Consider the following 15,037-nt stretch of genomic DNA (forward strand, 5'->3'; position numbering starts at 1 on the left):
ATTTGCATTTCCAACAAGTTCCCAGTTAATAGTGATGCTGCTGGTCCACGAACCACACTTTGAGAATCATCAATCGAGTCATCCATTCATCCATTCAAAAATCATTTATTAAAAGCCTACCAGGTGCCTGGCACCAAAGTGAAAAGATTAATTGAACATGGTTTTGTAAGAGCTAATATCTACTGAGCACTTTGATAGGGGCTTCGTTATGACCTGATTTATTCCTTTATGACAATCCTATAATTAGGTATGTTTTTCCCTATTTTACAGATGAAAATACTACAGCTGAAAGAGATTGAGTAACCTGCTCAAAGTCATATGGACAGGGATGAGAAATAGGATTTGAACTCAGGTCTACTGGATGCCAAGTGGTTCCAGCAGACACCATGCTATATGCTATGGTACCGCTATAACACTGATGAGCTCACACACAGTATTATTGTCAGTCATTGGCAGATTAAAAAAAAGACAGATGTTCAGAGATGTTAAATAACTTGTCCAAAGTCATACAGCTAGGAAGTATCTTAAACAAAATTTAATCTGTTTGTTTGATGCCAAAGTGTTTTTCTTACCATTCAACACCTTTTCTCCATGCTACTTCTAGATCCTGATCCATCTAAAGCAGAGCCAAGAAAAAGAACATGGCTCCAGCTAACCAGAGTGTGCAAAGAATGGGAAGTTCCATCTAACATTTTGGTTAACTAAGATATATCTCTGTGTTAACTTATTCAAAAGCTTTTTAACAGTTATCAGTTCACTTTCTATCCTAAGTCAGCATAATATAATGTCATGTTTCCTTGATGATTCAGGATCTTACGTGTCCCAGAACCATCATTATAAGCAGCATTCGTTACCGAGAAGTGTCAAAGTGGCTGCAGAAGATACCAAAGATTCGATTGAATGTGTGGGGAGCCCAGAATTACTGAGACAAATTCAATTATATTCTAATCATTTACTTTTTCTGTAATCAGAATGGAAAAGACCCCTAAACTGAGGCTAATCAAATGTTTCAGCTGAGTTGGATTCAAATTAATCAAATTTACCCCAATTTGTGTAACTAGCCGACAAACTTCAACAAAAGTGACTTTTTTCTCCTTCTGCGACTTGGTAAATCGCAAAGAGTGAAGCTTTCCCTGACTCCTGTGTATCGCTGTGTTACCCCGTCATCAGGCAGAGAAATGAGCTGTATAATTACCTTTTGAGACATGAATCATCCTTGCTCTCAGGGCCCAGACCTGTTTGTCTCTATAAAAGCAGCTCAAGGTAGAAGTGCAAACGTGCACTGTCTGTCGTCCCCCAGGCTGATATAATTACCACGCTACCGTGAGGAGATGAAGGTGTTCCTTGCATCTGGCCTCGCTGTCCTCCTCATCATGGCTTTGAAGTTTTCCACTGCAACCCCCTCCCTATTTGCAGCCACCCCCAGGACCTCAAGGAACAACTACCACCTCGCACAGGTTTGTGAATCTTTGCACAATTCCCTCTTCCTCCTCCTGCCCCGGAAAACCTAAAAGGGTGTAATGAGAAAAATAGAAAAAATCTGTTATTGTTTTAAAATCATCTTATAAGTTCATTGAGGTCTAATAGATACTCTCTCCTGGACGGCGAAGACTGATGGTTGGTGCACATTAGGCGTACGTGTTGCGTGACTGAATAAATACACGAATAAATATCTATCTAGGTATCTTGCTTCATACAGAATTTGAGGTGGCTTGCAAAATTACATGCAACGGGAAAAGACAAAAGAAATATTTGAGGAATAATGTAGAAGGAGATTAAGGGCAGAAGTAAAAATTGTGGTGTAAGATTCACATGCCAGAGATGGGTTATAAATTTAGTGCTAAGCTTCCTAGCAGTCACAACAGAAAGATTTCCTATGTTCACATTTCAGAAAATGGTTTTTCTATTCAAGGCAAATTTGATCAAAATCTAAAGCGAACCAAGGTTTTCCCGGGTGCCCACCCGGTTCTCATTTGAGAGTCTTTCCTCTCTAAAGCATGTTCCCCAAGTACCTTATTTACTTATACTTTCTGTATTTTCCTCTTTTAAAAATCTCTCCCAACTAACAGTTGGAAAGGATCTGATACAAATAATTCATATTAGAATTTTTGCAAAGACTATGTGTGACTCAAACTGATTTAATGTACAGTCATGCGTTGCTTAACAATGGAGATACTTTCTAAGAAACATGTCCTTAGGTGATTTCGTCGTTGTGTGAACATCATAGAGTGTACTTACACAAACCTAGATGAGTAGTCTACTACACACCTAGGCTATATGGTACTAACTTTATGGGACCACCATCGTTTATGCGATTGGTTGTTGACCGAAAGGTCGTTATGCAATGCATGACTATTTGCTTCCAAGCGTTCTTTCCATTTAAAAAGAAGGTGGCAATCTTGAATCTAAAGAAACCAGTTTCTAATGATAGAACTTCCAACAAAGGTGTGTGGATGAGACGTTTTTGCACCAGGGCCTCTCTTTCAAGAGTCTGTCAAAATGACAGCACGTCTCTGGTTACTAACCCTGCCCCCGGGTTGCCCTCCTACCTGCCAGGCTGCGCCTGTGCACTGCTTCAGTGGATGCACTGCAGAGCTGATCTACACCCGGACACACTGGTGTGTCCCTACAATTGTTGACACCGCCCATCCTTTCTAATTGGTTGGTCCCTCCTGCCACACCAGTTATTAAACATTTTGAATATCAGCCCTGCATATAAACAATACAGTGGATGCCAAATACAGGCCTGTTGAATTGAACATCCTTTGACTTAAGCCCACTTTTAGATAAACTAAATTCAAAATAACATATCTCAGAATACTAGGGTCTATTTCAAACTGTATTTCACTGGTGCCACCTAGCTTTGAATCCCTTCTCCCCAAACGTAATTTTCCTTCACCTAGCCTCACGCCACTCTGATTCAGAAACTACAGTCTCTGTGTCCTCCAGGAGGAGGGTCATGCCGAGGCCAGAGCTGATCTGAGGTGGCCAAAAACTGTGATTATAGTCCAGGTTCACACAAAGTATGGTCATCGGGACAAAACTGGCCACATCTATTCATTTACATATTGTGTTACTGCTTTTGCATCACAGTGGTGGAGTATGGTAAAACCGAAAATATTAACTATCAATCAGCCTTTACAGAAAAAATTAGCTGACCCTTGAGCAGTCTATGCAGGAATAAGGCCAGAAAGTTCTAGGAAAAGCTATCCTTGCTAGGAATATTTGGAAAGAATCAGGTGGCCAAGGAATGTTGAGGATCTTTAGTGATCCCTTACTTCTTCCTCTCCAAAATAAGTCAGCCCTCCTCAGTCTCCCTCATGACCCACTCCCAGAAAGACCTTCAACCAGAAACCAAGGAAACTTGTCCACACCCTGCCACCTGGCAGACAGCAACTCCTCCTGCCTGCCTCCTCAGTCATCAGCTCTGGGCAGGAGCAGGTAACACTCTTCAGCAGGCTGGGACGATCTGGGCAAGCCTCTAAAGTGGACCCCAGTGACCAGAAAGAATAATGTCTCACCTTATAGTTTACAGAAACATATAACAACTTTGGCACAGCCTTACAATACAACAAATGAAATGACATGAAAATAGCCTTACGTCATGAAAATAGCTTATGTTCATTCATTCAACAATTATTCATGAATGTTTACTATATGCCATGTGCCGGGGTCTGTTCTAAGTACTGGAGAAACATCAGGGAACAAAACAAGTTCCTGTTCTTACGGCGCTTCCGTGGGGGTGTAGAGGAGGTGGGAAGATGCTTGGGGGAGATAAACAAGTCAGTCAATAAGTGCCCGAGACTATTTCAGAAAGTGAGAAGTGATATTGGAAAATAAATTAACCAAGATTATAGAGAGTGACTGGAACGGGGGGGGGGGGGGGCATTTTCACCTGAGTAGTCCAGGAAGGCTTCTCTGAGGAAGTGACATTCGAGATGAAGCTGAACTATGTGAAGGAGCCAGTCATGTGAAGATCTGGAGACAGAGCCGTCCAGGCAGAGGAAAGAGCAAGTGCAGCAGCTGGGGCGAAGGAGCCTGGGTTTGAGCATCGGGCTAGTGTGGCAAGAGCTGAGAGCCCACGGGAAGAGGCTACTGGCTGAGCCCCAGAGTCAGGCCAGGCCAGCCGATCACCTGGGGCCTGGCAGCCCGGGTCAGGTTAAGCACCTTCCACACGGCTCTCTTCTTTCCAGGTTGCTCGCTAAGAGAGAAACAAGTGGTTTCTCGTGCCTGGAAACTCCAGACAGGCAACGTTTCCAAATACCATCTGCTTCTTCCCAAACCCACGGTCACAATAATCTACGTTGGAAAAGATAAACAGGTTTTTAGTTGATTTATTTAATGCCACTTGCATCCTTTAAATTCTGATTGGCTAATTACCATAAAGACTTCGAAAATGATAGAATGATAAAATGGTTGCTTAGTCTCATAATCCAGGGTTTTATTCCACTCTTTTGTTTGTTTTTCGAAAAGTAATATCAATACAACATTTAAAACAGGTTGTTAAGTTGTCCTTAAAAATAATATAAATTTTCATTATCATGTTATTATGAACTTATAATTAAAGAAAATAAAAAATAAAAAGCTTCCAAATACAAACGGTTGAATTCAGCTGCTTTACTACCATTTTACTTTCTGTGCATAAAGACATTTTTAAATTGTTATTATATTCAAAATTTGGCTCCTACTTTCCTGAATACTATGTCATAAGAAAATTTTGATTTTAATACTATTTTCATAACATCGTTTTAAAGAGTTACAAATATTCCATAATATAAGTGAGTTATAATTCATTTAACCATTTCTTTTGTTGGACACAGATTATTTTAATATGAATAATATTTCTATGAACATCTTTGTACAACAGTCTAATCTAAAGGATTATTTTTTCAGGATAGAATTTCAGAAGTAGAATACTGAGTAAAAGGGTATATACATTTTAAAGTCTTTTGATACATTTAAAAGCATTTGCACATTGAGGCCCTCATTGGATCCTCACACTGGTGTGGTCAGTAGTACGGACACCAATCCCATTTTATGGATGAGAAAACTGAAGCTAAAAGAAATTAGGAATTCCCTAGCTTGTTAGAACCCAGGATTTATCACACAGCAAAGAGTTTCCACAACTCCATTTCTGTGCCTTAGCCAAAACAGAAAGAAATGTTGAAGAACCATATCTTGAATTTCACCTTATCCTGAAGCATACTTAAATATGACTTTTAAGCTCTTAACTCTCAGGAAGGACACTAGGAAAGTGCACTGACCGATGAGTTGGGAGGGAGCTTGGGCCACTAGCTTGCTGGGACTGCCTCTCTAGGCCTCTGTCGCTTTTATCTATCAAACGTTGGAAGAGAAGTGGAGAGAGGACCATCTGAGAGCCAACCTCAAATCCTGTGATTTTAACTATGGGGGGGGGGGGGTGCGGCAAATGGGACAATGCTGGTGAGTCCTGAAATCTTTGACCCAGTGCCCCAGTCAGGTGTTGAGCCAACAACGTACAAGTGTTCGAATTAACAGACACAATTCTAAGTGCACATCTAAGTACCTCATCGAACATCTGGACTCTAAAAAGTATGCTAAAATCTTGTTAATAACTTTGGCAAGAAAATGCCCAGAATAATTTGGGCTCTCAATACCTCAGAACATCTGATAATTCTTCAAAGAAGCATATTTTCATATTTTGCCTAAAGAAAAAGAGCTCAAATATTAACTGAACATCTACTCTGGGCCCAGAACTGTGGCAGGACAGGGCCCGCGTTGTGAAGGAGTCATGGTCCCCACCAGGAAGGAGCTTACGACCCAGCAGACGAGAGTGACGAGAAAGCCGTGGACGATACTGCAATGTGGCAGGTGTTTACTAGTTTAAGAACCACATCCTGCGGGAGCAACTCCCTTGTATCCCCACAGTAACCAATTTTTCTCTTTTTAAGTAGGAATCGTTTCTAATTTTATTTTTACTTCACTAAAAGGTACTATTTTAATCCTATCTACTATGACTGGTCTTAAGCCTTTTGAGCCGCAGGTCTAGCATCTTATGCATATTTTAAAGAATAAATATTTTATTGTAAAACTGTATATGTTCACATTAGAAAAATCATAAAACATATATAACTAAAAAAGAATTATTCCCCATTTCATCACTAAGATACATCCACTGTTAACCCTTCAGTCTTTATCTTTCAAAACAACTTTTCTATGACTCAGGGCCAGAACTAGGGTGAGGGGAGTGAAGCAGGTTGGACACTGTCTTTATTTAAAATTTTGATATTTTGTGTATCATATATTTTTTGCATTAATTTTGATTTTTTTAATATATTGCATAAAATATTACTTTTCTTGATTATTGAGTTTTTGGCGATGCCTCACGTCCTCACCCTGGTCCCAGTTTATGACTATATATCTGTGTGTGTATCCATATACACAGATTTTTGTTTATAAACATGGCTTATACTATAATAGTAGTTGTAAACCTGTTTTACACTTAATATATCACGAGCATCCTCCCTTATATGACCATATTTTGTGAAACCAAAATTAGAATATAGAGTGCAACATATAACCTAAGAAGGGAACAAAATATTTGAAATCAAAACTGTCTCAGAAAATAAGGAGCATCTGGTTTTCTGCACAGAGCTCACCTCTGAAGAGCATAGTTCAGACTTACCATGAGCATCACATTATCACAGCATCAACTTGAGCAAACAGGAATGGCTCAGAGAACCAACGTCATCTTGCACAAAGATCAGAAACACAAGATGCGGGCCGGCCTGGTGGCTTAGCGGTTAAGTGCGCACGCTCCGCTGCTGGCGGCCCGGGTTCGGATCCCGGGTGCGCAGCGACACACCGCTTCTCCGGCCATGCTGAGGCCGCGTCCCACATACAGCAACTAGAAGGATGTGCAGCTACGACATACAACTATCTACTGGGGCTTTGGGGGGAAAATAAAGAAATAAATAAACTCTTTAAAAAAAAATAAAAAAAAAAGAAACACAAGATGCTTACTTAAGATGGCCTAACCAGAGATGGACAAGGAACCAAATAGTTACGCCTTTGTTTCAGAGCCCCTCAGCCAGGTCCCAGGGCCTGGGCATCCCACGCTGCCTCTCCTTTGCCTCCTCTGGGCTCTCATCTCACCAAGATTTGTACAAGGGACGACCACCAGGGAAGTGAGCTTCTCTCACAAGCAGGGCAGGGAGCAAAAAATCGGTTGATCCCACAGTAAGGAAACAGAGCACCTTGTCAAACAAGCGAGCAAGTCTTACTCCTTTTTATCTTTTCCTGAACAATTACAGTCCATATTCATAGCAGAAAACTTTGGAATATAGGAAAGAGTAAAGAATAAATTGTCATCAATAATTTTACAAACCAGAGGTAAATAAGAACAATATTCAGACATAGTTCCTTCCATTATTTATGTTACTTATATTCATTATAATATTATGTATATTATCAATTTTATATATATTATACATATCAATTATATATTATATATACATTATATAATATATATACACATTCTATATACATTATATGTATATACATTAACAATATATCCATTAATATCTTAATTTTAAATATTAACATACATATTAACATTATTGTATTAATATACATATATAATGAACATAAGTATAACATAAATACATACACATATATATATTTGGTTTGGTTTATTTATGAAATTACGGTTATAATTTGTATAAAGATTTCTCCTCTGCTTTTCTCAGTATATTGTCATTATATTGAGTGCATTATTCCATGCCATTGAATATTTTCCAAAAATATGATTTTAGGAGATGGCTAGTATTACTTCACATGAATATATAATAATATATCTAACAAATCCCCTATTGTTAGACATTGAGTTTGCTTCCCATATTTTATTACTTATGTATATAAATAGATATATATAAATATGTATATATAGCAATTTATAAATAGGTATATATAACATAAAAATAATACACATAATGTATAAAATATAAATAAGTATATGGTTATATGATATATAAATAAATATAATTATATACAATAAAAATATAAATAATATATAAATATATAATTTTATATATAATAAAATATATATATAAATCTTTAGCTGCTCTCTATTTTCCTAAAATAAGTTGGGTGAGTGAAATTCCTGTGCCAACAGCAGGCTCTAATCCTGCCTCACTCACTTCACCCAAGCAGTCATATGAAAGTGTTTTGAATCATATATTACAGGTTTTAAGCCTTTACGTGCAAATGAAAGCCTTATAACTTATGGTTAACTTTACTTGTCTCAAGGGAAAAAGAGCCTGTCCCAGGAACACTGCCCCATGGAAACAAGCTCAGCCTCCCACATTGAACACACGGGAACCAATTAAAATCCTCAGGAGGGAAACAGATTGGCCCTCTGCCTTCATGTAAGATGACAGGCTGGAACATAAAGCCTCTGAGAGTTAAAAACATACTGACCTTGCACAATGTATAATGAAAATATGATACCAATAACTGCTTACCTGGTGGTCTAGTGGTTAAGATTCGGCGCTCTCAACACTGCAGCCCGGGTTCATTTTCCGGTCAGGGAACCACACTACCCATCCGTTGTTCTTACACTGTGGCGGCTGCACGTTGCTGTGATGCTGAAAGCTATGCCACCAGTATTTCAAATACCAGCAGGGTCACCCATGGTGGACAGTTTTCAGCGGAGCTTCCAGACTAAGACAGAGTAGGAAGAAGGACCTGGCCACCCACTTCCGAAAAAACTGGCCATGAAAACCCTACGAATAGCAGCAGAGCACTGTCTGATACAGCGCCGGAAGTTGAGAGGATGGCGCAAAAAAGACCGGGCAGGGTTCCACTCTCCCTGTACACAGGGTCTCTAAGAGTCAGAATTGACTAGACAGCACTAACAACACCTGCTTACCAGAGAAATAGGATTGTCTGTTTTACAAATTGGGTAAAGATTTCAATGACAAATAAATGATCCATGGGGAAAAAGTGTTCACGTCATTTTCCTTCCACTATTTCTCTCTCTTACAACACCTATTCATTGTAGAAAAACTATAAAATGTAGCTGAGCAAAAAAAAAAAAATCTGAAATCCCCACTACCCAAAGGTAATTAATAATAATTTGGCATATATCTTTCTACGCTTTATGTAAATATATCTATTTTTTTTCAAAAATGGAAATATGGTCTACACACTATTTTTAATATATCAAGACTGCTATCCCTGTCTTACCTGAGCATGGTATTTCCCAGAGACTGTGCTGTAGATGTGTCAGCCTCCCTCTCCATTTCAGGCATACCTTGACAAGTATTACACAGTTAAAGGAGGGCACCAGGTTGGTGAGATGGTTGCAAGAGGAAGTAAGTCCATGGTAAAGAAGATTAAGGAGCTGCAAGTGTTCTTCGGCCTCCCAGTCACCGGGAAGTTAGACAAGTCCACGATGGATGTGATCAAGAGGCCTCGATGTGGAGTTCCTGATGTGGCAAACTACCGCCTCTTCCCAGGTGAACCCAAATGGAAAAAAAATACTTTGACCTACAGGTAATGAGATCTGAGTCTTTCCAAATTCAGAGAGAAACACCCTCTCTCTCTTTTCTTCTTTTCTTTTAAAAATATCTTCCTTCTGATCTGTATAAAAATCATGACTCATCAAAACCATAAGAAAGAATAAGAACCCTTAGGTCGAACCTTTAGACAATGACAATGGAGAAGTCACCAGAAAATACAATCTCAGGATTATTGTAATGGCTGGCCATTTTAGGCATTACAAACAATTTTACCAGTTAGAGACAACATATTTCTCTTTAAAGAAAAATAATCTAGTCTATGATTAATAACCTGACAGTACCAACCAGTTTTCTTAAAACAACCTGCTCGATCAAAAGGATATGTTAAAACTCATCTATCAATAAATTAATTGTTTTCATTGATTACAAAAATCGTTTATTGATGATTTATTGTCTACTACAGGCAGTCAATTTTGGAGATATAAGAGTGAATAGATAACCTCTTCTGACCTTAAGGAACTCACAGCCCTTTCGGGGAGACACACATGCAAGCAAATAGTCACAGCTCCGTGTGAAAAGTGTGAAACTACAGGTCTAAGCAGAGAACTGTGGGAGCACGTAGAGGGAGATACCAAGTTGCCCAGGGCCCGGGCAGTGACATCTGAGCCTGATGCGAAGGCAAAGTAGGAGCCTGTCTGCCCTCAGCCCCAGGCTCCCGGATCGCCCACCATATGCCCCCTCCACCTCCACGCTTCAGCGTGCCCCCCACCTGGCCATCCTCTGGCCTCCTCCTGTCCCGAAACAAGATTTCTGTGCAGTCCGAGGGGACACGCCCAACCAGAATCTGCTTCCTCCCTGTGCTCCGGGTATTCAGGCTGGAATTTCTGCCCGGCAGCCTGGATCCACTTCTTGGGCCAGCTTGGCCTCCTTCCGGGGTCGGCTGGGTTGGACCACTCCTGGTGCCCGCTCCTCCGCGTGAAGGTGGGGCCGGAGGCAGGCGAACGGCGTCCGGACGTGTGAGCCTCGCACATGCCAGACAGAGGTGGCACTGGAAAAGAAGTGTCTTTTATTTGTATTTTTGTCCCAGGCCTCGCAAACGTGAGGGGTTTTCCAAGTAGAAAAGCAGACCGCGCAAATAGCGGCAGGGAGTGGAACGGCCTGGTGTGGGGGGCGGCAGGAGTAGAGGGTGCGCAAAGAGGCATGGCGGGAAGTGAGGCTGGAGAGACAGCCTGAAGGGCAGCTAGAACGCGAGGCTAAGCAGCTTGGACTTTATTCCCAGGGCAGTGGAGAGTCAGGCCAGGGTCAGGATCAGATTGCATTTTTACGACGAGCACATCTGGTTGATATCTTGGGATGGAAAAGGCTGGACTGTAAGACTCCCAGCAGTGATGTGCTGGGGCCAGCTCCAATCAGCTCTCAGGTGCCCACCTTTACATTTTCTGGAATTTTGCAGCCAGTTGTTAAGTTTCCAAGAATTTTGTGAGCAGGTTGCTAAACGCAGCCATTATTAAAAATTATATAAACTTACAATTAAATACATTATATTAAAAACAAAGGTAATCAAAACATTGCTTTCTAATTATTATACTACATTTTACTATTATCTGTGTTCACGAAGTCATTTACATCTATATGTTAGCTGTACAGTGGAAATGATGTGCTGCTGCTTGTCTCTTCCCAACTTTTCATTCAGTGGTGGCAAGTTGGTAGCTTGAAATTAGCCATAGTGAGTGTGTTTACAATACAGAAATTGGCAAACCCTACAGACCAGGAGTTCGGGTTATGGAGCTGGTTGTTACACTATACCAGCACACCGGTGAGTCCCCGTGATCAAATGAGGGCCCAAACCCAAGGAGAGACCAGAAGATTCCTCCTGACTGCTTGTTAGCTGCTATGAGCCTGTGAGTCCATAAGGTGGTGCTCTGAACACAATTATTATCCTCTGCTTAGGCATAAGAATTCCGCAACAATCAAAGCATTTGGGGAAGAAACACCCCATATGGAATTAAACACACAAGTAATTACGAGATAATTAGGAATAAGAGGGAAAAAATTTATATAAACCCATAGAGTCTTTGCCATTATCTTCTTAAACAGTATCATAGAATCTTATTCTGTGACTACGCACAACAAAGATGGGGCATAGATCAAGGTAACTTAGGACTTGGAGAAGTATCATATTCTTGTGATGAGTTGGGCAGCCCCAAAACCCCTGCAACACACTCACACTGCCCCTCCCCTCTTGCTCTGGAACAACTCTCCTAACCCCCTAAAAATAAAAATAAAGCGCTAGAGGCTATCTTAGTATTCTGTCTGTATAGCTATTGGATCCCAGAATAACTTCTTATAACATAACCCAGAGGATTAAAATACGCAAAATATATCAGTGTGCTTATGTGCATAAGCTTTGGACTCAGAACTTGGCTCAAATCCTGACTAATCATAAAATGTTGATCCTTACTATTACCTTTAAGGGTTACTGTAAGGATTAAATGGCATCACGTTAAAAAGTGCTTGGAACAGTGTCTAGCACTTAGTATGTGCTCAAAGAATATTAGCTGTTATCACTGTTGCTTTATCAATTTCTAGCCCCTGGGTCAGGACTGTTCTCTACATTCTCTTCTTTTCTGGTGCTGTCCCTTTCTCCAACTCTGTCTCCTCCAGCCCAACTCACACAGTCAGCTCAAAGATATGTCTGACGTCTACAATGTGAGAGATTGTCAAGGTACTAACCATATACAGGGTCATGATAAATCACAGATTGATATTATCAGTAGGCTTGACATATTTTGAAAGCACTAACTGGTCCCTTCTAGTTTCCTCTTCCTCTCCATAGCTCCCTCCTCTTGGCCCCAACCCCTGGAGTTAAAGATCTCCCTGTTCCTTCCCTCTCCAGTGCTAAACTGAGCTATTTGCCATCCTCTGTGTGGAACATGGTCCCTTCCTTTTGGTCCCCCAGGACTACTGCTGATTTCTGGTTGAGATGGCACCACCTGTATCAGGATAAACTAGGATATTTGTTAAAAAGCAGATATCTGGATCACACCTGTGCATTTAACAACCTTCCTAGGTAGTTATCACAGGTCCTAAAATTTGAGAATCACTGTGGCTCTAAAAACCACTAGCTTTTGTTCATTAATTCATCCATTTATGCAGTATTTTCAAAGTACCTACTATGTACAAGGCTCTGGACTAGGAGCTAGAAAAATAGAGAAAGTAGGCTCAGGCCCTTCTCTCAAGGTTGGCTCTCTCAGACCTAGCTTCTCTCTCTCATTCATTATTCCATCCCAGCCCAAGGCCCCAGGTGGGAGTTCCTCTCTCCTGTCTTTCCTTCATATGCTGCCAGAAACCCCCAGCCCCGAGGTCCAGAGCAGCACATCCCAGAGAACCACCAACCATCTACTTGCTGTTTGTCCAAAAAGCTCTATACTTTTCTGCCTTCGGATGTCACTGTCACACAGCATTTGATGAAAGACTCAAGCCTTTTTTAGTCCCAGGGAGCATCCTTGTTCAAAGCCAGCACTTCCTCTTTAAGAAATGCATTATTTTAAGAAAAAATAATTTTTCCCCCATGGCCCTGGGGAAATCCTGATGGCCTTTGACTAAGAACTTGCAAAACCTCAAAACTCTACGTTTTTATTTTTTACAATTGAAAATTTTCAGTCTCTTTTAGGGAAAAAGAGTTCCCTTCTCAATTAAAACCACTTTAGGGAAAATGGACTTCTCGATACTTGTGAAGTTACATGTGGTATTACTCTTTAAAATTAGTGACTATATGGTAACAATGAAAACCAAACTGCTTCAGCACCAGATTATCTCAACTCTTTCATTTCTCCCCTTCATTTTTCTTATTGTTAACATGTTTCATTAATTTAACAAATATGAAAGCAAAATCAGAATTATTGTTTTGGAGAAAAAATCTAAATTGTAGATCTGTGCTCAATATTTTGATTTTTAATAGAACCTTAGCCTAATTCTTGCCTTCTTCACTTAGGAGCATTTACTAAAAGGAAAACATGTTCCTTCTATTTTCACAGAATATCCAAATACACAACTTCCATGACTTCCGCTGACGTGGACAAAGCAGTACAGATGGCCCTGCAGGCCTGGAGCAGTGCTGTCCCCCTGAGCTTTGTTAGGGTAGACTCGGGAGAAGCCGATATTATGATATCTTTTGAAACTGGAGGTATTGTGGGGCTTCTTGGATATTGTTTACTAATCCAGAGGAGAAATGTTCCAATACTTTCCCCTCTACAATATTTAAGCCAAGTGATCAGTGCAATCCCCCTTCACACAATGGTGTGAAGAGCAGAGGCCAAGGCCATGGCAAAGTCATGGCCTTCATCCGGCCAGAAACTAGAACCAGAGGAGTTCTCAGCATTTCTTGTCATCATTAGACTCAGCTGTAGAAGGGACTCAGTGTAACCAGCTTTCATCGTGGTTTTGCCCCATTAAGGACAGATTCTGTCAGATTTAGCTTTCCCATTGTCTAGGAGGCCGTCTCACCTCATCTCATTCCCATGATGTTGTTCATTGCTGTATACCCGATTCCATATTAGCCAAGAATCCTCTCCTTGAATCCTCACTGAAGGAAATCTATTCCACAGTGGCGCTGACAGCTTTCCGCCTGCAGCAGTGGTTAGGAGACTGACGTTGCTGTCTTGCCCCCACTTGCAGACTACCTTTTGGGAATTGCCAGGTTGCCTCCAACTTGCCCATTTCTTCTTCATCCCCCCAACCCACCCTGGTAAGGAATGGAGGCATAACTTACACAGGGATTGGTGGCACACTCTGAGCCCTTTTCAGAGAAATACGTCTAGTTAGTAGATAAAGGAAGAGCCACATGGTTCATGAAATTCTTTTCCCTTCTCCACTTTCTAATGGTGAAGCTAAGTGAGTGCCACTGCCTCTTCCCCTCCACAGATAACTTTTCTAGGTGTCCCTGCTATTTCAAATCTTGATCTTAATTTTAATCTGATGTCCCTGGGGGACAACATGCTTAGGAGCTAAGAGAGAGAAGATCGAGCAAGTACTGAGTATGAACCCTTTAGAGATGGCCCTGGGTGTGACCTGGCCCATGGCGCTTTCTATTTCTCCAAGACCAAGCTTCTCCCTCAAGCTTGGACCAAGGCCACCCCCAGTAAAGTGGCAGGGCAGTGTGGCTCTCTCTTGATCTTTCAAGCTTGTTCTCTGTCCCCTAAAACACAAGCTGACTAGGGACTGTGCTGCCATTTCACTAGGTCCTCAGGGCGTGCAATCTGATTAAACTGCACTGCACCAAAACCTGAGAAATGGTACACTAGCACTTTGTCTTATTGGTTTTTAATAAAACACTGTATCCTCACTAAAATCCTGAAAAACTGTGAAATGTAACTTCTACAACATCCCTCATTTTATTCTTCCTCCTTTTCTATTAAATGTGTAATGAACTGTTAATTAAATATAGACAATAAAATAAAAACATATAAAGCTTAAAAAGTTAGGATTTTATAAACACCTTTATTACTTTCATGAGTTTTATATATGAAAGTATATCA

General features: G+C 40.7%; 1 protein-coding gene across 1 annotated transcript in view; it reads left to right on the plus strand.

The window, feature by feature from the left end:
• The first annotated feature begins 1,331 nt into the window (after positions 1 to 1,331).
• Positions 1,332 to 15,037, plus strand: part of MMP20 (matrix metallopeptidase 20) — a 46,590-nt gene continuing 32,884 nt past the window's right edge. The window contains exons 1-3 of the mRNA XM_058545329.1: positions 1,332 to 1,457; positions 9,287 to 9,534; positions 13,538 to 13,686. Of these exons, the coding sequence (XP_058401312.1) occupies positions 1,332 to 1,457; positions 9,287 to 9,534; positions 13,538 to 13,686 (523 nt within the window). The remainder of the gene's footprint in view (positions 1,458 to 9,286; positions 9,535 to 13,537; positions 13,687 to 15,037) is intronic.

The sequence above is a fragment of the Diceros bicornis genome, chromosome 7 (genome assembly GCF_020826845.1).
Source record: "Diceros bicornis minor isolate mBicDic1 chromosome 7, mDicBic1.mat.cur, whole genome shotgun sequence".
Taxonomy (NCBI): Eukaryota; Metazoa; Chordata; class Mammalia; order Perissodactyla; family Rhinocerotidae; genus Diceros; species Diceros bicornis.